The 25,917-nt window shown below is 36.8% G+C and overlaps 2 protein-coding genes across 3 annotated transcripts; both read left to right on the forward strand.

The window, feature by feature from the left end:
- Nucleotides 1-1,983: 1,983 nt before the first annotated feature.
- TERB2 (telomere repeat binding bouquet formation protein 2) lies at nucleotides 1,984-20,566 on the forward strand. Its single transcript, XM_021695751.1, has 7 exons — nucleotides 1,984-2,047; nucleotides 2,162-2,243; nucleotides 2,947-3,086; nucleotides 5,256-5,317; nucleotides 8,263-8,348; nucleotides 14,357-14,445; nucleotides 20,424-20,566. Exons 1-7 carry the CDS (start codon nucleotides 1,984-1,986, stop codon nucleotides 20,564-20,566), a joined length of 666 nt encoding a protein of 221 aa, XP_021551426.1.
- A 4,191-nt stretch (nucleotides 20,567-24,757) lies between these two features.
- Nucleotides 24,758-25,589, forward strand: LOC110585356 (coiled-coil-helix-coiled-coil-helix domain-containing protein 2). 2 transcript variants are annotated; one of them, XM_044918189.1, is made up of 2 exons: nucleotides 24,758-24,858; nucleotides 24,919-25,589. In XM_044918189.1, exons 1-2 carry the CDS (start codon nucleotides 24,775-24,777, stop codon nucleotides 25,297-25,299), a joined length of 465 nt encoding a protein of 154 aa, XP_044774124.1. In that variant the 5' UTR covers nucleotides 24,758-24,774; the 3' UTR covers nucleotides 25,300-25,589. The 2 variants fall into 2 exon arrangements, with proteins under 2 accessions (XP_044774124.1, XP_044774125.1); XM_044918190.1 differs by having other exon boundaries at nucleotides 24,775-24,846.
- The last annotated feature ends 328 nt before the right edge of the window (nucleotides 25,590-25,917 follow it).

Here is a 25,917-nt window from a genome sequence, read left to right on the forward strand (position 1 = left end):
ATGCACATCTCCAAGTAAGTAATGCTGAATTGTTGGTCACAGTGACTATGCCAATTTACATTCCTACAGTTCCCATTAATCTATGTTTTTAGCAATTCAATTATGTACCAGTAAAGTGGATACATAATGGTATCTCATAGTTTTAGTATGCATTTCCAGCTCTCTATGGCTGAGCATCTTTTTATAAGTTTATTGGCCATTTAAATTTCTTCTTCTATGAAATGTCTATTGTGTTGTTTGTCTCTTATTGATTCATAGGGTTATTTATGTGCTCTAGATACCAATCCTTTGTTGGTTATTCATACTGCAAATATCTTCTCCTAGTGGTTAATCCTTGTGTCTGTTAAAAAGTTATTCTCTACTCAGGGGCCTGAGAGGTATTCTCCCCTGCTTTATTCATATGTTTTAAACTTTTGCCTTTCATATTTAAGTGCTTAATAGTTCAGTCAAGTAGAAAGTAACAAGTATACATTAGCATGAGCCTAACAACATAATTTCAATATATATAAAGCAAAAATTAACAAGAAATCAATAAACCCACAAAGGAGATTTTAATATGCTTCTTTCAATAACTGATAGAAAAATCTGACAATATGATTAACAAACTTGACCCAATAAACATGCAGAATGCTGCACCCAACACTCAGAATATCCAACAGGTGTGAATAATATTTGTAAACACACACATAACACTGACCATATACTTCAATCCTAAGGGAAATTTCAATACATTCAATACATTTTAAAAGTCATATTCTTTGACCTTAATGCATTTAAACCAGCAATCATTAACAATAAGATAACTGCGTAGTCACGTGTTTGGAAATTTTAAAGTAAACACAGTTTTAAGAAAATTTATAGCCTTACATGCACATATTAGAAAACAGAATCAAAGGCACTCATCTCTTTCAAGAAATTAATAGAAGAGCAATTTAAGACCAAGGAAATGACAACAACAGAAATTAATAATATAGAAAATACATTAAAAAGTATCAACAAATTCAGAAGTTTGTTCTTTGAAAGACTAATAAAATTGACAAACCTCTGGTGAGACTAAGAAATAAAACGGCACAAATAACTAATAACAGAAATGAAAAAGGAACTATTGTTACAGAACCTGCAGACATTAAAAAAGATAATAAAATGTTTTATGACCTTTATATCAATATTTTTGAAATTTTAGATTAAATGGACCCCAAACCAGAAAAATATAGCTTATCAAAACTGATGTAAGGGGGTAGGTGGTGGATTGTGGAAACTGCAAAAGAAAAGCATAATTTTGAAACAAAACAGAACAGAAATTTCAACACTGGTGAAATTTGACTATATCAAAGAATCATTATTTTTAAGTGTGATTGTATTGTGGTTTTGTCTTTCTAAAAGTCCTCATCTTTTAGGGATTCTTTTTTTTTTTTTTTTTTTTAAGATTTTATTTATTTGACAGAGAGAGAGAAGCATGCAGGGGAAGCAGCATGCTGAGGGAGAGGCAGAAGCAGGCTCCCTGGTGAGCAAGGAGTCCGACTCAGGACTCAATCCCAAGACCCCTGGATCATGACCTGAGCTGAAGGCGGCCGCTTAACCGACTGAGCCACCCAGGCGCCCCTCTTTTAGAGATTCTAATTGAAACATTTATAAATGAAATGATAAAATGAGTTTGGCTTCAAAATAACACCTGATGCTACAGAACGTGTGACCATGCCTGTAACAACAGCACAACAACTTTAACACTGAGGGTTTAAAACTCACAAGCATGACTGACCCTTCTCCGCCATATCAGGGGAAACATGAGACGCTTCTCCACAATCCCACGCGTCGGTCCGCTCTCTGGTAGTGAGTGACCAGACTCCGCTTCCTTTAGCCTCAGGCTTTTCCCGCCCATTACTCTGAGAACCAATCATCGAGCTTGGCTTCGCACCTCAGCCCAATCAGCGATCCCCGTTAGGCCCTCCTCTCCCCGACACCCTTGCACGCAGGCCGATCGCCATGTTTCAAGGACAGCGGGGTTGGTTCTGCGGCAGCGTCGGCCGAGAACTGAGGCAGTTCTGGGGTAGGCAGCTGGGTGGAAGGCGCGGGTGAGGTGGTGGGCAGAGCATCTCTCTTCTCTGTGGTGCTTTGGCACCGGGGTACGTGATAGGCTCACCTTGTGCTCTTGCCTCCGCAGTGGCCGAAGGGGGCTCGATCAGTGACCTAAGGGCCGCCGATTTCTTGTTCAGCTGTGATGCCTCCCATCCAGACACGCTGAGGTACCTGAAGGCCACCTGGCAGTGCCTCCTGGGTCATAATGAGCCAGGAGCTGAAGATGGAAGTCACAGTCACTAAGAAATATTGACGATAGGAACAGACTGGAAAGGAGCAAGTTTTCAGTCCTAGATGGGAAGCGGGGAGGGATAAAAACCACTTTCTCTATTCCTTTCTGCCACAATGACTTGGCCTCCTACTTGGTCCACGAGTCTTCCCTGAGTTCCAGTCTTCTGTTTCTAGCTGTCTCTTCCACAACTCTACGTGGTGCCTTGAAGGCCTATCACATTCAGTATGTTCCTACCAAATCTCCTGATTGCCCCTTCACACCTGCACCAGGTCCTGTGGTCTCAAACTTAAAACCCTAGTAGTTTCTTGTGAATAACAACCCCATCCCCATTAATCAGTCGGTGGCCAAACACCACTGTACATGTACCGTGTACCCCTGTAAATGTTCTTGGTGGGACTACAGTAGCTTTCAGAGAGGTTACTCTGCCTCCAACCCACCCACCTGCGATCCCCCTTCACATTATGATTACAAAGCAGAGGTCTAATCACCACCCTGGCTGCCCCTCCCCACTCCCTTATTCCCCAGTATCTTGATTGCCTGTAGATAATTATCCCTACTTCCGCTCATCTGTTCTTTCTTTTGAAAGGTTGAATACATTCTTGTTTATTTTATAACCTAAAATATTTCCTTTCTTCTAGAATATATCAGAGCCTTGATTACATAGAAGATAATGCTACAGTTTTTCACGCCTACTATCTCTCTGCAGTAGCTAATGCTGAAATAAAAAACTCGGTGGCTTTAGGTCATTTCATTCTTCCTCCTGCGTGCTTGCAAAAAGGTTGGTAAAGATAATTTATCCAATCTCTGTTAGCCCAATCCAGCTAGGTCTCCCAACTTGACTGATCTTTGTTCTCAATAAGAGATTTTTGTGTTTTGTATCATTTAATATAAGTGGAAAATCATGGACTTGGGATCAGATTGGCTTGGGTGTATATTCTAGCTTTGTTTGTTTATTGCTCATTCACACATTCACTAAACTCCTATGTGTCAGGTTTCAACCCAGGTGCTGAGGATTCAGTGGTGAATAAGACAAAAAGCAGATCTTGCCCTCACAGTGCTCACTGGCTAGGATCCAACATTTACTAGTTTTGTGAACTTTAACAAGTTGTTTTGAGGATAAAATGAGATAATATATTAAGTAGTCTGACATGTGAACATTTAATAAATGCTAGTTTTGAATCTCTTCATTATAATGAAATTTTAAGATTCGTTATAATAATGAACCCGTATGTTTGTATTATTATTTTTTTTTTAAAGATTTTATTTATTTGACAGAGAGAGAGCGAGCACAGACAGGGGAAGCAGCAGAGGGAGAGGGAGAAGCAGGCTCCCCAGTGAGCAGTGAGCCCAACTCGGGGCTTGATCCCAGAACTCCAGGATCATGACCTGAGCTGAAGGCAGATGCTTAACCAACTGAGCCACCCAGGTGCCCCTTGTATTATTCTTTATACACTGGGGTGCCTGGGTGGCTCAGTTGGTTAAGCATCCTACTCTTTTGATTTTGGCTCAGGTCATGATCTCAGGGTTGTGAGATCAAGACCCACGTCAGCCTCTGTGCTGGGCCTGGAGCCTGCTTAAAGACCCCCCCATCTCTCTTGCGCACATGTGCGCGTGTGCTCTCTCTCTAAAATAAATGATGGGGCGCCTGAGTGATTCAGTTAAGTGTCAGACTCTTGGTTTCAGCTCAGGTCATGATCTCAGGGTTGTGAGATCAAGCCCTGCGTTGGGGGCTCCACATTCAGTGCAGAGTATGTTTAAGACTCTCCCTCTGCTCCACACCCCCCGCCCCCACACACCACATACATGCTCTCCCTCTCTCTAAAATAAATAAATAAATCTTTAAAAAAATAATAGTAGTAAGTAAAATTTAAAAAGATCTGTTTTAAATGAAAACATGCTATTTTTTAAGAATAAAAAGCATACATTATTATCCACCTAGACCAGTATTGTCTAGAAGTGTGAGATGCAAATGTGAACCACATACTAATTTTAAATTTTCTAGTATAAATAAGAAATTGATGTATAAAAATAGGTAAAATTAATTTTTTAAAGATTTATTTATTTTGAGAGAGAGAGAGCCCAAGCAAGGGGAGGGACAGAGGGAAAGGGAAAGAATCTCAAGTAGACTCCCCACTTGATCTCATGACCCTGATATCATGACCTGAGCCAAAATCAAGAGTCAAACGCTTAACCAACTGGGCCACTCAGGTGCCCCTAGGTGAAATTAATTTTAAGAATATATCTTATAAAAATTATTGAGATATTTACATTCTTTTTTTGATGCTAAATCTTTGAAATCCAGTGTTTATTTTACACTCACAGCACATCTCACTTTGGACCAACCACATTTCAATATGGTGCCCATATATAGCTAGTCCAGTGGCTACTATATTGGACAACATAGGCCTAGAGGAATGTTACCTTTTTGTCCTCAAGTGGGCTACTGTGGAAGCTTTTGAGATCATTAAGGATGATGACATAGTCCTTTGACATGCTGAGCATTGTTAGAACTCCTATTCTACTATGCCCACTAGACCTGTTTCTCTTTCACTCTTCTTTTACCAAATTATTGAATACTTGAGGACCTCTACTCTACAAATTAAGGACTTTTATACCTTTTATTTTAACTGGACAATTGTCTTCTTTATTAATGGTTGGCCTAAAGACAAAGATATCTAATGAAGTCATAAATTCCAGCAGAAAAAATTTACAACAATGATTCTCATAATGCTTTGGAATCATCTGGGGAGGTTGTTAGAAATGCAAATTCCTGAGCTCCTCCTCAATCTTCTGATTCAATAAGAATCTGCATTTTAAACAAGTATCTTAGGTGAGTTTGATGTAAGTGGAATAATGCTGGCCTGGAAAATTCAGACTTCAAGTAAACTTCAGAAAATTCTACAAAATTACTTAAAAAATAGTATTGAATTTGCTTTTCTTACCACAGAAATAAGAAGAAAACTTGGTAGTTTTATTTGGGAACAAGACCAACATTTTCTGATAGAGAAGGTAAGAGTAAATTAAAGTACTTGGTTAAAATCTACAGTTTCAAAAAATTTTGAAAGCAATGTAATCTGAAAAATGTTTACTTATGACATGTTAACACCAGTGATCCAGGTTATGGAATTTAAAGAGCATGCTTTTATTGAACATTATCTTGTCTGATATTGTTTTCACACTAGTACACTGAGATATTTTCATATGAATAAAATTATTCATGTAAAAAGCTTGAAAATTTGCTTCTATCATTAATTAGATACAGTATTTACCAGTTTTTTACTGCCAGCATAGATTCTGATTTACTAATTCCCATGTTGTGTCATTTGTTAAATGTTTTGAATAATACGCCTCAATAAATGTGTACAATACTGAAAATTGACTGTTTTATAGCTTTTGCTATTCTGCTTCACATTTGTCAGTGCTTTTGACTTACTTCAAAATCTTCATGCAGTAGCCAAATTTAGGATAATGTGAGCATCAAGAAGAATGGCAGTAATGAATTATAGTACATTAAATTTACATTAAATTGGAGATTCAATAGTGATACTCCAAAAGCATAAAGAAAGACAAAAAGAACGGAAGGAAGGAAAGGAGGTGAGAAGAGGAAAGAAAGGAAGGCAAGAAGGAGGATTGGAAGGAAGGAAAGGAAAGGTGGGATAAGGAAAATTTCCCTTATAAAATAGTAACTACCACCCCCAATAAAATAATTGATTTAGGCAGGGTCATTAATGAATGTTAAAACCATGTTCTCAAATTATCACCCCACAGATTACTTAGTGGTTACAAAGGTAAGTGATGTGCCTTCACAGTAGAGAGATCTGGTAGACACCACCTTAACCAACTGGTCGAATTTAGCATCACCAAAATTGGAATAACCTCTCCTTATGTTCAGCTTGATGTGATATAATAAAAAGCATACAATCTATACAGTGAGTGTTCTTGTTCAAAATGCTTAACCTAATTAACACTCAGACAATTTCAGAATGTGAGACATCACAAAACAACTATCTGGCTTAGACTCTTTAAAACAATGTCATAAAAAAACAAAACAAAACAAAAACAGGAATACTGTTCTAGATCAGAAGATGTAACAACCAAATGTGATGTATAAACCTTGATTGGATTCTGGATATTTTTTTTTTTTTTTTTAAAGATTTTATTTATTTATTTGACAGAGAGAGACACAGCGAGAGAGGGAACACAAGCAGGGGGAGCAGGAGAGGGAGAAGCAGGCTTCCCGCCAAGCAGGGAGCCCGATGCGGGGCTCGATCCCAGGACCCTGGGATCACGACCTGAGCCGAAGGCAGACGCTTAACGACTGAGCCACCCAGGCGCCCCCTGGATATTTTTTAAATAAAAAGTTAAAAAGACATTTTGAGAACAATTGGGAAAATTTAAATATGGACTATTAGGTGATATTGAATTAATGTTAAATTTCTTAATTGTGATGGTGGTATTATAAAGACAAAAGAATGCTTTTGAAAGAAAATGCAAGCTAAAGATTAAGGAGTAAAATGTCATAATATCTGCAAACCTTTTCAAATGGTCCAGCAAAAAATAAAAAATGAGAGAAGGCATGCAGAGTGATAAAAATGTTAACATGTTATGAATCTAGGTGAAAGGTATATAGTACTTACTGTATTATTCGCTAACATTTCAGAGTTTGAAAATTTCCAAAATAAACACTTAGGTAGAAAAATCTTTGTATGTCTGAAGCCAAACAATTAGCTTAAGCATTTTGTATTCTTTCATTAATTTGTTTTTTCTTCCCAAGTTGTGATCATCTGAAAATCATAGTTATTTTAGTATCTTTGGCTATGTTGGTTCTAAGGACCAAAATATCTAATCCTTGGCAGTCATAGTGTTTTCAGGGATGTGAGTGGTGATCAAATGGTTGTTATTTGACAATAATTACTGAGTATGCAGAACTTTAGAGCTAAAAATCTCCTAAAGCCCATTAATTTAATCATTCAGATTTAGAAATGAGAGAACCGAGGTAAAGAGAAGGTAAAAACCCGTTTTAGTTCACATGCTAGACAATAGCAAAATGGAACCAAATTTTTTCAGCTCCTACCCAATCCAATATTTTTTCATAGAAAAATAGTAGAATTTTTCTATAGGAAAATTAGTAGAATATGCCTGTAGTGATGATTGATTCTAGAAATTATGTTTTTATGATAAATGATTTTGTTAGTTCTTTCAAAATATTGATTGATATTAGCCAATTATAATGATGTAACCATAGAATATATAAGTAGAAAGTACTTCATTGAATGGCAACAACAAGGGTAAATCTGGTAAGTAATTTGGGGAACATTAGTATTGTTTGGAGTGGATTTGTGATCTAAACATAGAAATTTCCTAATGGCATATTAAGTAATTATATTATGTGACAGGTATCAGTATCTGAGTCACTGTCAAATAATCTTTTTGAAAAGCTTAATATATATTTAGTTCTTTCATAACTCCATAGCTAAATACTTCATTTTCATTTTGAAGGGGAAATGTAATTTGTTCAACTTACTTCATGTTTTTGATTTGTAACTCACAGGAAGCCTAGGAATTTTCAAGTCAAGGATTTTAAGAAAGTTTAGTTAAATTTAAATTTTTTGTTTCCTTATCTTTTAAAAACTAAATATTAATATGGCCAGGGAAAATTTCAAAAATTGAAAAGAATAAAATTAGTCAAAATTTTACAATCTAATACAACCACAGCTGATATTTTAAAAATACATTGTTTTCATTACATAGCCCCAAAAACAAATAGTATAATTGTGTGTGTGTGCAAAATTTTGTTTTTGACACTGAACTAGATTGAATGGATCTAAGTGTATAAATATTTTTATGACTCTTGATATATATTGCCAATTTACTTTTTTACTTTTTAAAAAAACTTTTGATTGGATCATTTATGTGCTGATTTTCAAAAATGTGATTTCTTTTGCTATCCACAGCATGATGAAGTAACACCAAATGAAATAAAGGCCCTTAGGGAAAGCAATGAACCAGCAACAGATCAGGAAAAAGAATTATCCAAAAGGTACTGAATTCATACACTGCATTGATAATTCAATTCAATGTAGGCATCTTTGAGCACTTACTGTGTTTATCTCACTTAATTTTCACGGTCTTCTTACACCATTGATATTATCATTATCACCATTGCCATTTTACAGCAAAAGAGATCTAGGATTAGATAGATTAATTTGCCCGAAGTCATACAAACTTTTATTATTAAGTGGGGGGAAGTTGGATTTGAACTGGGTCAGTCTAATTCCAGAGCCAATGACTATACTAGACTTTCCTTGCACAAAAGAAACAAGAATTTAGGGGCACCTGGGTGGCTTAGTCGTTAGGCGCCTGCCTTCGGCTCAGGTCATGATCCCAGGGTCCTGGGATCGAGCCCTGTGTTGGGCTCCCTGCTTCGCAGGAAGCCTGCTTCTCCCTCTCCTGCTCCCCCTGCTTGTGTTCCCTCTCTCGCTGTGTCTCTCTCTGTCAAAGAAATAAATAAAATCTTAAAAAAAAAAAAAAAAAGAAACAAGAATTTATGTATATTGTGATTACTGTTACATTAATTTTTAAATAAGATATATGAAATATTAGCAGTAATTTTATTAGGATTGGAAGTTCTGAGTGATTTCCCCCTCTCCTTTCCAAATTGTTTGTAATGTGGTTACTTTAAGAAATTAAATTTAAAAAGACAGACAATCATGGACTTACCATTGTGTTAGAGCCAATCTAAGAGAGACCCCTTTTGTTTCAGGCTTATTATCTAGTCCTAATTCCATGTTTTCCAGTTCCATGGTTTTCAAATACTCATAAGGAGTACTGGCTATTCAAAGGTCTGCTGAAATAAAAATGACCAAATAGTAGCTGTTTCTCTTCAATATAAAAGTTAATGGGTTTACTTTATAGTTTTTTCAATTTTAAGTTTTTCTTCTATAGTTTTTTTTCTTATATCTTTTGTACCTACTATTTGGTTTGTTATAATTTGAAGTTAGTTGTTATCTAATTTACACAAAGTTGTGCATTTAATTAAGTTTAGTAAACTATTGTTTCATGGTCCTGTGACTTCTAGACATTCTACCACTTAAGTTTGAGAATCCATATTTTAAGTCTTGGGATCTCTATGTATAGCACTCCTTTGAACTTACTTGTTATGGTTTTTTGAGATAAAAAACTGGTTAAAAAAAAAGGAAGAAAAATAAGAAGAGGTAAGACCATGAAGATATTCTTAAGGGATTAATAGAGGAAAGAATAATTATCCTAATGACCTTATAAGAGAAGGCTGGGAAATAGAAAATAAGAAGTAACTCCCAGTGATTAACTTGACTAGTAAAGATATCAGATACATAAGTTCTTTAAGAAATTGTTGCCCTGCAAAACATGGAGGCCATCAAGGAAAAGATTGATAAGTGTGACTACCAAAAATATTTTAAATTTGTACCTGGCAATAAAAACACCATAAACTAAGTCAAAAGAAAAATATACACGTGAAAAAACATCTGACAAAAACTAGTTTAAGATACAAAGGGGGCTTCCAAATTTGGGGAAAATATGTCCAATCCAATAACAATAACAATGGACAAAGGATATGAATAGATACCTTAGATAGGTATCTAACCTAGAGCCTTTTCTTTATGGAACCACCAGAGGGTGCAGTGTGAACATAGATAAAATATACTTTGCCCTTACTCAGAAAGCATTTGTTTCTTTGGCATTCTACTAGTGATACTGAATAGTAAGTGATGAACCAGTTATTAAAAACACTTGCTAAATATAAGACACTTGTGAGCTTATCAGTTAATTTGATTCTCATAACCTTGTAAGATAGATAAATATTAGCCCCATCTCACAGTTGAGGAAACAGGTTAGAGAGCTAAATGTCACCCAACATTACTCATATAGTGAAGCTGAATTTGAAGCTAAGTCTAGCTGATCCAGAATCCAAACTCTTAATCACTATGCTGTTTCCACTTCTCAATATGTTCCCCAAATCTTCTGAAAATTGCATGAATTTAATTATTCTATTATGAACATAATGCATGTAGTTTGTCAAAATAGAAAATAAAGAAAATTTAAATTATAAGCAACCCCACCGTTTAGAGATAACTACCATCTCTTTCTAGTTTTATACAAATACATCTTGTTTTCATGTGCATTTTTCTTGATTACTAATGGCTTTGAACCTTTTTGAATTTATTAGCATTTTATATTTCTTCTCTGTGGTTTGTTTTTATCCTTTCTCCCTTTTTTATTGGGGGCCTTATTGTTTTTCTTACCAACTTGTCTGGCATCTTTATGTAGTAGCTTTATTATCCTTTTGCCAGTTTGTCACATTATATCCTCAGTTTGTTGTCTGGTTTATACTTTTTTAAAGATACAAATTTTAAATTTCTGCATCATTAAATTGATCATTTTTCCTTTATAATTTCTTTAGTTACTTTCATGATCAGAAAAGTTCTTTCCCATTCAGAGATCAAATCAATTTTAAATTCGGCAGATATTTATTTTGGTGTACGGTAATAGATAAAGATCTAAATTGATTTTGTTTTGCACGTAAGAAGTTTCCACTTTTTTTTAATAATAAATCTATTTCCAACTGATGTGTAATTTCCCTTTGTCATATTTTTTTTAGTATATAGAGATCTATTTTTAAACTATTTGTTTTATTCCATTAATCTGTGGATCTATTTCTATATCAATACAATATTCTTTTAAGTTATATAACTTCATTTATGTATTTTAATACCTGACAAGGCAAGTCCCAAACTCATTACTCTCCTTTTAAAAATTTTTTCCTTAGTTCTGGGCGCCTGGGTGGCTCAGTTGGTTAAGCGACTGCCTTCGGCTCAGGTCATGATCCCAGGGTCCTGGGATCGAGTCCCGCATCAGGCTCCCTGCTCAGCGAGGAGCCTGCTTCTCCCTCTGACCCTCCCCCACTCATGTACACTCTCTCTCTCTCTCTCATTCTCGCTCTCTCAAATAAATAAATAAATCTTTAAAAAAAAAATCTTTTCCTTAGTTCTTCATGCCTACATATTATTTTTCCATTTTCAAATTTTAATTATCAAAATCCAACTTATACAAAAGGGGATACTATGAAAATACTGGTCCCTAGTGAGCCAGTTTCCCTCCCAGAAGTAACCAATATTATAATTTCTTATATGTGCATATACTAACAAATGCATGTAAGTATTTTCATTTCTCTTTTTTCTTACAAATAGTGATAGACTGTAAGCCCTGTTCAGTCCCTTGCCTTTTTTCACTCAGTAATTTACCTTGGAGATCATTTCATGTTATTACATAAAGAGCTTTTTCATTTTTGCTTTGTATAGTGTTCTACTATGTGGATTTATCATAATTTATTTAACTAGTTGCTTATTTTAATGGATTTTTAGGTAATTTCTAATTTGCTATTAAAAACAGTGCTTCAGTGAATGATTATGTAATGTCATTTTGTGTGTGTGAATATCTGTAGGGTAATTCTTACGAGGTCAAAAGGCATGTAGATTTGTCTCCTTGATAGGTCTTAAAATTGCCCTCCATCCAGGTTAAACCAATTTATGCTCCTACTGGTTGTGTATAAAAGTGCCTTTTCCAATTAAAAAAAAAAACAAAAAAACTGTTACAAAAGTGCCTTTTCCAGCTAGGGTAACCAAACATCCAGGTTTGCTTAGAACTGTCCTGATTTTAACACTGAAAAGCCCTGTGTCCTGAGAAATCCCTCAATCTAGGGTAAACTGGGATAATTAGTCATCTTATTAACCCTATACCTTCTCCAACACAGAGTACTATCATGTATTTTGGTCTTTGCTAATTTGATAGGTATAAGGTGGTATCTCAGTCTAGTTTTGTTTGAATTGCTATTATGATGAATGAGGTTGAGTGTCTTCAGATATTTGAGAACCACTTATATCTCCTTTTCTGTGAACTGTTTGTTCATATCCTTTACACATTTTTCTATTGATTGAGTATTGCTTTTATTTTTTGATAAGAACCCTTTACGTTTTAGGAGAATTACTTCATTATGAAATAAGTTACAATTAATTCTTAGCCTACTGTCTTTTGACTTTAAAAAATGTTGGGTTTTGTCATGCAAATATGTTTTACTGTATACATTTGTGCTTATTAACATTTTCTTTAATGGCTTTCAGGTTTTGTGTTGTACTTAGGGAAGTCTTCCTACTCTTAAGATTATTATCATTATTATTTTTTGCTATGGTTTCTTCTTAATGATTTCTTTATTTTTCAGTTTAAATCTGTGACACATTTGGAATATATCTTGGTGTAAGATGTGAGGTGGGGATCCACTTTCTTTTTTTTTCTGCCAGATAGCTAACTATCTGTGGCTATTGATTAAATAATTTATCTCCCCCCACACACCCTGTCTTAAAATGCCACCTTTATCAGAGGTTAGATCCCTGTAAGTATTTGGGTCTATTTCTGCATTTTATATTTTTATATTCCATTCATTTGTCATGCAACAGCACCACTCTGTTTTAGTTATTTATAATACGATTTGATATCTAGTGCTAGTTTTTCCTCTTTACTCTTGCTATTCTTTCTGGTTTATTTTTCTATCTGAATTTTAGATACACCTTGTTCATATATGTTTCAAAATTACTGTTGTTATTTCTGGTGACATTACAAAAAATGTATAGATTAACTTAGGGAGACTACCTCTGATATTGAATCTTTCTATCTGAGAAAATGGTATTTTTTCCCACTTGTTCAAATTTTCTTTTGTGGCCCTTTAAGGAACATTCTCACATTTTCTTCATATAAATCTTATGCTTTTCAGGATGCATAATCATATCATTTGTTCATATGAAAGATTGCTTCTAGTAAAAAGACTAAATATCTCTTCCATTTCTTTCTCTACCCTCCCCCACCTCATTGCTTAGCCAGAAATCTTAAAGCCATAGTAAATAATAACAATGTTTATCCTTTTAGAGTCCCTAACTCTTCTGGGAACACTATTTTACTTTATTTAAAGGATCTTATCCTAACTGAGCTATAGTTTCTTTTAGAAGAGTTCAGATGAAATCTAATTTTTAAACAAATTGAAAATAAAGCTTTTCTAGGTGGCGCCTGGGTGGCTCAGTCATTGAGCGTCTGCCTTCGGCTCAGGTCATGATCCCAGTGTCCTGGGATCGAGCCCCACATCGGGGTCCCTGCTCCGTGGGAAGCTTGCTTCTCCCTCTCCCACTCCCCCTGCTTGTGTTCCCTCTCTCGCTGTGTCTGTCAAATAAATAAATAAAATCTTTAAAAAAATAAAAAAGAAAATAAAGCTTTTCTATCACTAAGTGTAATTTTAGATTTTTTAAGGAAAATAAATTAAGGATGACCCCTACTTTTAATTATTGAGGTTTTTATTTTCATATAATTGTATTATCTATTGGTTATATGTAGTCTAAATACAGTAAACATTGTTACTTGGCACAGTTGGAAAACAGAATATTTTAGTTGAAAACTACTAAGCTCTTAAAAGTTAGAATATAATTAATTATACTACACAACCACACTCAGAATACTTTAATGTTTTCTCTTTTTAACTCAGAAGTCACCTCAGAATCTTAGTGTACCTCATGATTTTCCCAGATTTCATTTTTTATTTAAGGCATTGAAGTACTAGTTAACAGAGTTCCAATTATTTAAGCACTGAATAACAAAAAATGCTGTGATTATTTAAAATAGAGCCCACTATACTTTCCTTGGCATAAGATTACATATGTATATATATTTTATCTAATTGTAAAGTATTACTGAATTATTTTGCTTTTAATAATATTGAGAAAAAGACTTATGCCCCTACATACACAAAAAATATGTTTTTTGAAGTGGCCAAGAAAACCGAAAATATCTGTATGGGAACTTGTATTACTTAGAAGCACAAAAGAAGTCCACACATAACATTTTCACCCAATAAGATTGAAAAGATTGAAGTCTGCTGTAGAGCAAATAGATTACTATATATATTGCCTGGAATAATTTCTCAGGAAAACACAAATATAAATGTGACTTTCTGTATGTTTCATTTTATAGCACAGAAAAGCATTTTATAACGACTCCAGTTACAGAAAAGCAGATGTACTTCCCTCTTCAGAATTATCCAGTGAACAACATGGTAACAGGTAATTTAAAATAAAATAAAATTTAGAGAAAACCCAAGTAGGAAAGAAACAAAAAAATATTTTGTACAATAAAGCATTAAATACATGTACAACATGCATTACAACAAATGTACAACAATGCACTAAATAAATCTGCAGAATTGACCCAGAGATAGGTCCCATATTTTGTTAAAACGCTCGTCTATTGGTAGCGTGAATACACATCCCTGTTTACACAAAACAGTCCCAGTTTATGTCTGTTGTCCTGGCATCAGTTTTTTACTCTCAGGTGTCCCAGTTTGGAAGATAAATTATATGGACAACTCTAATCATAGTTTCCTTTGAGAATCTGATGAAACATAGACCCTTTCCCCTAGCATACAAACACACACCAACTTTACATATAATTTAAAGAGGTTCACAGTGTCCACGGACTCCGTGTTTGTGTTTTCTAGTGCCTGACATAAAGAAAGACAGCTTTCTAAGGCTGACATGAGAGGGTGGAACCAAGGGAATCAGGTGGAAGTGGCCATTGGGATTGGGATAGTGGTGAGTGAGGTCGATGTTTAGATACTTTGATCTGAGTAGTATTTAGTTAGGGTCATTGATCATTTCTTTTTTAAAGATTTTATTTATTTATTTGACAGAGAGAGACAAAGCGAGAGAAGGAACACAAGCAGGGGGTGTGGGAGAGGGAGAAGCAGGCTTCCTGCTGAGCAGGGAACCCGACACGGGGCTCGATCCCAGGAGCCTGGGATCATGAACTGAGCCAAAGGCAGACGCTTAACGACTGAGCCACCCAGGCACCCGGGTCATGGATCATTTTAAAAATAGAGGTTTTTTAAAAAATTGTGTTTAAAACACAGCAACTTAAAAAGTATAGGTTTTTGAAATTCCGTTTTAAAAATCATTTGTATATTTATCACATTCTCTTTATCAGACTCTTGGAACTAGTCCACAAATTCCTAGATGTCTTCTCTCATAGTACTATTCCTTCTTACCTTTTGGTCTAGCCATTTGTTTCATTATTTTTTTTCTTCTGTTAATAGCCTTTAGAAAAGCACTTTAAAAGAACTTTTAGGGACACCTGGGTGGCTCAGTTGTTAAGCGTCTGCCTTCGACTCAGGTCATGATCCCAGGGTCTTGGGATGGAGTCCAGCATCAGTCTCCTTGCTCAGCGGGGAGCCTGCTTCTCCCTCTGCCTGCTGCTCCCCCTGCTTGTGCTCTCTCTCTCTCTGACAAATAAATAAAATCTTAAAAAAAAAAGAACTTTTAATGTGTCGTTTGAGGCTGAGACTTGGAGACATCAAAGAAAACTGTTACCCAGCTTTGACAGAGAAGTCAGTTCTGGGGTTCTTAGGAGCAGTTGTGGGCTGCAAAGGACAATGAACTAAGTAGAAGTACTTGTTCTAATATCGGGAGCAGCAACTGCTACCCTGATTTATCCTTAGGCCTAAACATTCAGATAAAATGTAGTACCCCTTAAACCATGGTTGTGGCATATTACTGGTATTGATTTTGTTTCAGGCAACTCTATCACCAGATTCTAAATGTCTCATGTTCATTTGGACTTACCAAGTGTTTGATAACATATTTAAAAAATCAATGATAAATATTAAAATCAGCCATACAATAAAGACAAATGCTTACATTTGGACATGTAACAATGCCGCTGTTTCATTGCTGCCTGACTATTCAAAAGACATGACAGTGTTGTATTAAAAGCAAACTGAAAAAGAACTACAAAAATAATCATTAGTCAGAATTTTTAAAGATTTCAACCTGTGATCATCTTTTGTTAATTTTATTGATAGAACCATAGTAAAATTTTCTGATCTTTTTATTTGATTATTTTCTTTCCTTATATTTCTACACTAAAATTTTATTTTATTTTTTTAAGTTTGTTTGTTTATTTTAAGTAACCTCCACACCCAACATTGGGCTCCAACTCACGACCCTGAGATCAAGAGTCATATGCTCTTCTGACTGAGCCAGCTAGGTGCTGCCCCTATATTAAAATTTTTTAAAATTTTAAATGGCACTTTCTTGGAAGAAAGTTTCAATCTTTAGAGATGATTCTTTGGCTTTAATTTTGTTGTGAAATGACAAGTACTTCCTTTTTTTTTTTTATCATGCCCATCTGCTGGTACAGGAAAGAATAACTTCTTGTTGGAATATAGTGAGTGACAGTTCTAATTTAGGCAGTGGTAGCAATTTTTGTGACTGTAACTTGACTGTCTCTTCCTCAAAATGGGTTGGGTTCAGTTCAATGAATGTTAAGTCTCTTAAAATAGAACTAATTAGATTTTAGTTTGCAGAAAATACAAGTTGGAACTATGCCCTAGAACCCGTGGCCCCAAGTTGTGACTACCAAAAATATCTTCAGATAGTGCCAAATGTCCCATAAATGTCCCATAAAATATCAAGGGATTTTCTGGGTCTGTTTTTGTTTATTTTTTGCTTTTGGCTGGAATTAAATTATTTTAGTCTGGTATCACTAGTTATCACCCATGATAAGAAGTTCTGATTGATAGCTATATGTGTGACTAATTTTTAAAAATTAATAATTATAGGGGCACCTGGGTGGCTCAGTTGGTTAAGCAGCTGCCTTCAGTTCAGGTCATGATCCCAGGGTCCTGAGATCGAGTCCCGCATTGGGCTCCCTGCTCGGTGGGGAGTCTGCTTCTCCCTCTGCCTCCCCTTGCTTATGCTCGTGCTCTCTCTCTCTCTCTCATAGATAAAATCTTTTAAAAAATTAATAATTGTAAATATCTTGCAGGTAAAAATTTTCAAACCAAAAAGTTCTGATAACTAAAAGTTTGGGAACCTATAATGGATACTGTATTAGTTACCTATCACTGTTTGGCAAATTGCTCTAAAAGTTAGCAGCTTAAAGCCAACATTTATTACTTGATAATTTCTGAGGGCCAGGAATCCAGGAGCATCTTAATTAGATACTTCTGTCTCAAAGTCTCTCATAAGGTTGCAGTCAAGTTGCCAGCTAGGCTGCAGTTACTCCAAGGCACAAATGAGATTGGAAAATCCATTTCAAAGCTCACTCATGTGGTTATGGCAAGCCTTGGGTCCTTGCTGATTTTTGGCCAAAGGCCAAAGTCCTCCTCAAATGGGCCTCTCCATAAGGCTCTTCACAACATGGCAGCTTGCTTTCCTCAGAGTGAGAAATGCAGGAGGGAAAAAGAGCATACCCAAGACAGAAGCCACTGTCTTTTTTTATATTCTACTCTTAGAAGTGGCATACAATCACTTGTGCCATGTGTTGTTGGTCATATAGACCAACCCAAGTACAGAGTCTCCTTCTAGAGACTACACAAATTTGTGAATACCAAGAGATAGGGATCATTTAGGGCCATCTGGGAGGCTGGCTACCACAGACACATATAGAATACCTTTCTTCCCCTCAGTACATCTGATTTACAGAGAAACAGTCATTTTCTAAAACATGAGCTCCTCACCCCCAACTGTTGCCTTGGGAATGAATACCTGATTTGAGTTGAGCCAGTTACAGCTCTTTCTCTAGATTTTTATACATGGAACGCAGCCAGTCAAATCATTCTCATTCGGGTGACCATAGCTCTTAAGATCTAAAAGTTGGGAGCCATGTAGTTCCATGTTTCCTACCATGTAAAGAAAGCCAACTTGCCTCAAGAGAGAAAAATTGAAATTAACATGCAGGGAAAACTGGATACCAGTGAGAGACAGCCATGAGCGCTGGTTACTTCTGAGGCCCACACAGAAATGTCTGCCTTCCTCACAGTTTGGTTGATATAGCACTCTTTCTAGTAGACTCCCCTTTCGTTTAAGCTAGTTTAAATTGAGGGTGCCTGGATGGCTCAGTCGTTAAGCATCTGCCTTCGGCTCAGGTCATGATCCCAGGGTCCTGGGATCAAGCCCGGCATTGGGCTCCCTGCTCAGTGGGAAGCCTGCTTCTTCCTCTCCCACTCTCCCTGCTTGTGTTCCCTCTCTTGCTGTGTCTCTCTCTGTCAAATAAATAAATAAAATCTTATAAGCTAGTTTAATTGAGTGTCAATCAACTTCAGCCTAAAGTCCTAACTACTTCAAAACTGCTAGAATAATCCATTTCTGATGCATAAATGTCCTATACTTCTTATAGGAATATTTTTATTAAGTAATAATTATTTTTAAAATTCCTATCCTCACACATATCTTTAGCAACTTCACACAGTGTATATGTGCAATTAACTAAATGTTAATATTTTTCTGTACTAGTTTATTTTACATAGAAACCTAGTCATTAGGCAAAGATCATGAACCATATGGAGTATAGTGCTTCAAGAGATTTTCTAAAGTAAATGATTATGATTAAAATATCTTTAAAGACACTAATCAGTTTTATATTAGTGAATTCATAGTTAATTTATTAACTGTCAATTTATCATATATTATTAGAAGCAATCAAACTATATGCATATGTACCACATGTTGATGGTGGTGGTGTTCTAAAATCAATCATCTTTGAGCTCTACCAGAATTTTTCTCATACAGTACTGACTATTAAATTAGGTGTCAGTTTTAATATAAACTACAAACATATTACACATAAAATATAATCACTCAAATAAGCAGTAGCTATCAAGGTAATATCGCTTAAATCCTTGAGTCCTTTTTCTTTTTTTTGAAGTGAAGTGAAAGTTTATTAAGTGAAGGTGAGAACAGAAAGGAAAGGAAACAAAAGCCCTCTAGAGTGAGAGGGGCTCCGAATGGGTTGCCCTAAAGTATTGAGTCCTTAAGCTCTCCACGTTCTAGGTGGGTTTTTTTTGATACTCATATCAATTTCAGATTATTAATGATATCAAAATTAATCACACTCATAACCTTTGTTGTCTAAGCAGTAATACTGATTTTCCTTAATTTATTTTTTTAAAAGATTTTATTTATTTATTTGAAAGAGAGCTTGGAGGGGTGGGGGTTGAGGGCCAGAGGGAGAGGGAGAAGCAGACCCCCACCCCCCCCTGGTGAGCGGGGAGCCTGATATGGGACTAGATCCCAGGACCCTGGGATCATGACCTGAGCCGAAGGCAGATGCTTAACCAACTGAGCCACCCAGGCCCCCCTTCCCTTAATTTCTTATTAAAGAATGTTACCTCAGTGTTAGCAGTGCAGGAAAGTGTTCCCTGCTCTACTAGTGAAGATGCGCTGTTTGTGCTGTTACAGTAGCTACTTGGATAGATAGTTCTAAATGATTATACTCTAAGCCAGACACACTTCCCAGTTATTTTGGTCTAGGTACCGTATGTTTTACCCCCAACCTGGACATTACACTCTCAGTAGTCAAAGTGGATAATCAAATATTTGTGTTTTAAAAGGAGCTGGAAGGGGCTCCTGGGTGGTTCAGTTGGTTAAGTGTCCAATTCTTGGTTTTAGCTCAGGTCATGATCTCAGGTCCTGGGATCGAGCCCCGAGTCAGGCTCTGCGCTCAGCGTGGAGTCTGATGGAGACTATCTCCCTCTCCCTCTGCTCCTCCCCTGCTTGCACACTCTCTCTCTCTAAAATAAATAAATAAAATCTTTAAAAATAAATAAATAAAAAAATAAGAGGTAGAAGGTTGCAGGGAGTGGGGAGTTGGGAAGGAGGGTATTCCCTGGTAATTATCAAGTTTCATGGAGAATCTTCTCCCTGGCATTATTTCTTCTTTTTACTTCTTTCTAAAAACATTCTTTAGAAATCATAACTTTACGGGTGCCTGGATGGCTCAGTCATTAAGCGTCTGCCTTCAGCTCAGGTCATGATCCCAGAGTCCTGGGATGGAGCCCCGCATTGGGCTCCCTGCTCTGCGAGAAGCCTGCTTCTCCCTCTCCCACTCCCCCTGCTTGTGTTCCTTCTCTCGCTGTGTCTCTCTCTGTCAAATAGATAAATAAAATCTTAAATTAAAAAAAAAGAAATCGTAACTCTAATAAATCAAAGATACTGAAAAACAGTATGATAGGATTTCAAATATATATATATTTTTTATTTTGTAGGTTATATATCAATTGATGCCATGAAGAAATTCCTTGGGGAGCTACATGACTTTATTCCTGGAAGCTCAGGATATTTGGCATACCATGTTCAAAATGAAATTAACATGTCTGCTATAAAAAACAAATTGAAGAGAAAATGTTAAGTTTAATTGTCTTTATATCTAGGTGTTTATTTTTTCTAAAATATTACCAAAGATGTGCATAATTTTACATTCTCCCCTTTGGGACAGGGGGATGGGGAAATGGGGGAGAATTCTGTTTCTTTCTCAGAGTGTGTCTTTAGGAAATTCAGAATCATTCTGGCTCCATGATTTGACATTTGGGCTGGATTTTTCCCCCCAGCTTGCAATGTTATGTCCACAGATCCTGAGTACACAGTTGTTATGGAGTAATTGTCATTGACACACTTCATAAGAAGTCTCAGGCTCTCTCTCTCTGTCATATGCTCTTTTGGCTTTAACATTCTATTAATTATACATGTTTTTCTAGGTTCAATGCTGTGAATACTAAGTTTAATGATTCTGGTCATCTTATTTTGATTTTAAAAAATTAGAATGTTATTGTTGAGTTCTAAATTACTGTTTCTGGCTTGAAAAATATGGAGTAAAACATTTTAATGATTCAGACTTCATGTGTGGATAGTTCCTGATAACATGTACCGCAAGTGATTTAATGTAAACAATGCTATTTCATCCAAAATGAGCCTTCAAGTCAACTTAGAATTACAGTGCTGGAAAGAACCTTAGAGAACAATGAGGAAGTGAAGGTCTTCAAAGGCTGTTTTGCCTAGGTTGACTAACTGGGGGCCAAATAAGGACTAGAACATGACCGTCTTGATTTTCCAAGTCAGTTTCTCCCCACTGTCTCACATGCTATATCCTGTAGCCTGTTTCAGATATAATTGACAGCAGATCTGCAAAGGAGACCAGAAACCAGCCAACATGCTTGGCTTATTTTTTAAATAATGATTTCAAGACGGCAACTTATCTTTATTCATATGGTCATGCTATATAGAATCTGGTGGATTTATTACTTTATATACATGATATATTTTTTGTGAAGCTATCATCTTTTTAAAACTGTACTTTCTCCTAGGAAGTGCATACCAACTGTAGAATTATCTAAAGAAAATGCACTTTTTAAAAGTGTTTGGATCGGGGGTGCCTGGGTGGCTCAGTTGGTTAAGCGTCTGCCTTCGGCTCAGGTCATGATCCCAGGCTCCTGGGATTGAGCCCCGCATCGGGCTCCCTGCTCCGCGGGAAGCCTGCTTCTCATTCTCCCACTCCCCCTGCTTGTGTTCCTGCTCTCGCTATCTCTCTCTCTGTCAAATAAATAAACAAAATCTTTAAAAAATAAATAAATAAATAAATAAAAGTGTTTGGATCATTTGGGTATATTTGGGCCCTGGCCTTTCTCCCATGACTCAAATTTCATAATACAACATTATTACAGTAATCTCAGCATCATCATTTGAAAGGTCTATTTTCCCCTTATGGTAACTTTCCCTTATTTATATTTGTATTTGTGATTAAACTCTTCTGAACTTGTAAACTATAAAAAAAAAAAAACAACTAAATGTTAATGACCTTTTCCTGAAACATATTAAATATTATCTCTCCTGAACACTTTATCTCAGTCACATTAAATTGTTTCTTACATAGGGGCGCCTGGGTGGCTCAGTTGGTTAAGCGACTGCCTTCGGCTCAGGTCATGATCCTGGAGTCCCGGGATCGAGTCCCGCATCGGGCTCCCTGCTCAGCAGGGGGTCTGCTTCTCCCTCTGACCCTCTTCCCTCTCGTGCTCTCTGTCTCTCATTCTCTCTCTCTCAAATAAATAAATAAAATCTTTAAAAAAAAGAAAATTGTTTCTTACATAGAAACCAAGTCTGTCTGTGGATCTTAAATTAATTATTAAAAGGATTAAGTAAATTTACATTAAGTTGTGTACATTGGGATCTCTTGGAAATGTTCAAGTATTTTTCTGATAGTGTTAATATAGTAAATAAAAAACTACAACCACAGTGATTTCCAAACAAAGGTAATTATATCTTTAGGAGTATAGAAAAGGCCAGGTGCAATGCATATCCTTGAAATACTACCAGAAGCAGAAAAATCAGTTGATAACGTAAGCCTTTCAGGAATTAGAAACATATGAACAAATAAAATAGGCAAAGATAAAGTGTTCTGTTAAAAATTGATGGTCTTAATGGGAAGTGAAAGAAAGTATGATTTTACTTATTGCTCATTTAAACAACTTCTTTTTATTTGCCTAGTATGTCTGACGGATATTGCCTCTGGCTCCCATCTTATAAAAATGCTCTCCCCACTTTAGAACTTTTGGTTATTTCTCTACCCTTTTGCAAACATATCTCCTCTGATGCTTTTCACTATTAGGCATAGTCATTCCTCATACTGCTTAATTTAGTGTATAGTTCTTAGTTCATCTTATTTCTTTCATCCTTTGTGACCAGATTACTTTTCTCTAGCTTTTGGTAGGGTTTTGTGACATTAGATAAGTTATGAGTTATTGGCAAAGTCTGCTAGTTTTTTTCTGAATGTGTGTTTCCCTTTCTTTCATGATGATAGAACCCCTAATTTCTACCTGGACACATGCTACCTGGGATAAAGACCATATTCTCAGTCTCACTTGAAGTTAAGTATGGCTATGTCCCAAAGTTTTGGTCAATCATTGCAGAGCAGAAAGGGCATCTGGGAACTTTTCTTAAAGACCTTTGGCACATACACTTTGTCCCCTTTCCTTCCACTGCTATTCTTTCTGTTTCTTTCATCTTGTTGCTTGGATGTGATAGCTATCATTTGAACCATAATAGCAAGAACTAGACCCTATGGTTGACAGAGCAGTAGACTGAGCCTGGGGCCTATAGCAGGAGCCTGGGATCCTGTGGTCACTGGAGAGATATCTGCCATCTCAGCCCTGGATTGCCTACCTCTAGACTTTTATGTGACAGTGAAATAAACTTCTGTTTTGTTTAAGGCACTATATTTTCATGTCTCTTACTGCTAAAGTAATCTTAAGTGAGGCTTAAGGACAGGCCACTGACCTTATTGTATGGGAGAGAACTGTGTGGAAGATACTAATGCTTTACACCTGTAAAGTATTGACAGATTTGTGATGTTGAAAATATGTAGGTGACCTTAGGGACATCACATATCTATTATAATGATTTATAGTAGTTTTAGTAAAAAACTGTTCTTTCAAATGGAGTATTTGGTTACACTAAGCAATGTGAAAAACTAAAAATAATCTGTTTAATAATGAATGAATAGAATGGCACCTTAAATCATGTTTATTTATTTATAAAAGATTTTATTTATTCATGAGAGAGAGTTCAAGAGAGAGCACAAGCAAGGGGAGGGGCAGACGGAGAGGAAGAAGCAGACTCCTTGCTGAGAAGGGAGCCCAACGAGATGCTCAATCCCAGGACCCTGGGATCATGACCTGAGCCGAAGGCAGACACATTACTGTCTGAGCCACCCAGGTGCCCACCTTAAATCATATTGCATCAATTTAATGGAATAGCCATTTTTTTTCTTTTTAACAGCTTTATTAAGATATAATCACATACCATACAATTCACCCATTTAATAGGTATAATTCAATGGTTTTTAGTATCCACAACATAATTGTGTAACTACCACCACAATCTGATTTAGAACATTTTTACCACCCCAAAAAGAAACCCCTTACCCACTAGTAGTCACTGCCCATGCCCCCTCACCCCCACTCCCAGCCCTAGACAACTACTCATCTACTTTCTGTCTCCATAGATTTGCCCATTCTGTACATTTTATATGTATGGAATCATATAACATGCTCTTTGGTGACAGGCTTCTTTCACTTAGCATAACATATTCAGAGCTCATCCATGTTGTATCATGTATCAGTATTTCATTTCTTTTTTTTTTATAGGTTTTTTTTTTTTTTAAGATTTTATTTATTTGAGGGAGAGAATGAGAGAGAGAGAGCACAAGAGAGGGGAGGGCAGAGGGAGAAGCAGACTCCCCGCTGAGCAGGGAGCCCGATGCGGGACTCGATCCTGGGACTCCAAGATCATGACCTGAGCCGAAGGCAGTTGCTTAACCAACTGAGCCACCCAGGCACCCAGTACTTCATTTCTTTTTATTGCCAAGTAATATTCCATTGTTTGGATGATACTACATTTTATTTATTCATCAATTGATGGACACTTAAGTTGTTTCTACTTTTTGGCTATTGTGAATAATGGTGCTATGAACATTTCCTGTACAAGTTTTTCTGTGAGTGTCTGTTTCTGTTTCTCTTTGGTATATAAAAATGGACTTGCTGGGGCCGAGCTGCTCTGCAAGTCGCCATGCCGCGTGGAAGCCGGAGCCGCACCTCCCGCATGGCCCCTCCGGCCAGCCGGCCACCTCAGATGAGAGCGGTGCCTAGACCAGCGCCGGCAGCTCAGCCTCCGGCAGCTCAGCCTCCGGCAGCTCAGCCTCCGGCAGCTCAGCCTCCGGCAGCTCAGCCTCCGGCAGCGGCTCCACCAGCTGCTGTCGGCTCACCTGCTGCTGCGCCCCGGCAGCCAGGTCTCATGGCCCAAATGGCGACCACTGCAGCTGGCGTGGCTGTGGGCTCTGCTGTCGGGCACACAGTAGGTCATGCCATCACCGGGGGCTTCAGTGGAGGAGGCAATGCTGAGCCTTCGAGGCCTGACATCACTTACCAGGAGCCTCAGGGAACCCAGGCCGCACAGCAGCAGCAGCAGTTTGGCCCATGCCACTATGAGATGAAACAGTTTCTGGAGTGCGCCCAGAACCAGGGTGACCTCAAGCTTTGTGAAGGTTTCAGCGAGGTGCTGAAACAGTGCAGATTTGCAAATGGATTAGCCTAATCAAGAAGTTCAAATTGAAGATATGGAAAATCATCTCTCATAACCAAGTTAATTTAGCATAAAAATATAATTGAAGGTGAATATGTAAGGTGTAAAACCACCAGTAAGCTTCTCCTTCATCATTAAATACAGCTTTCTTCAGAATTGGAATGAAAAATGTTGTTCTTACTGTATAGAAGTTCATTGAGATGGTTTGAATTTGGGGTTGGGCAGATGTTTGTGTGCCTCCTTATATCACCTTTTGTGATGTTCTCATTTGTGAATTAATTAGAATAAAGTGATTTTCTCCCCCCCCCCAAAAAAATGGACTTGCTGGATCGCATGGTAACTATGTTCAACATTTTGAAGACTGCCAAACTGCTTTCCAAAGTGGCTGCACCATTTATCCACCAGCAATGTATGAGGGTTCCAATTTGTCCACATCCTCACCAACACTTGTAATTATGTTTTGTTTTTTTTTTTAATATACCCATCCTAGTGGGTGTGAAGTTGTATCTCATTGTGGTTTTGATTTGCATTTCCCTTATGGCTAATGATGTTGAACATTTTTTCACATGCGTATTGGCTATTTTTGTATCTTCTTTGGAGGAATGTCTAATAGTCAGAGGAGGTCATCGA

The sequence above is a fragment of the Neomonachus schauinslandi genome, chromosome 9, assembly GCF_002201575.2.
Source record: "Neomonachus schauinslandi chromosome 9, ASM220157v2, whole genome shotgun sequence".
NCBI classification, from domain to species: Eukaryota; Metazoa; Chordata; class Mammalia; order Carnivora; family Phocidae; genus Neomonachus; species Neomonachus schauinslandi.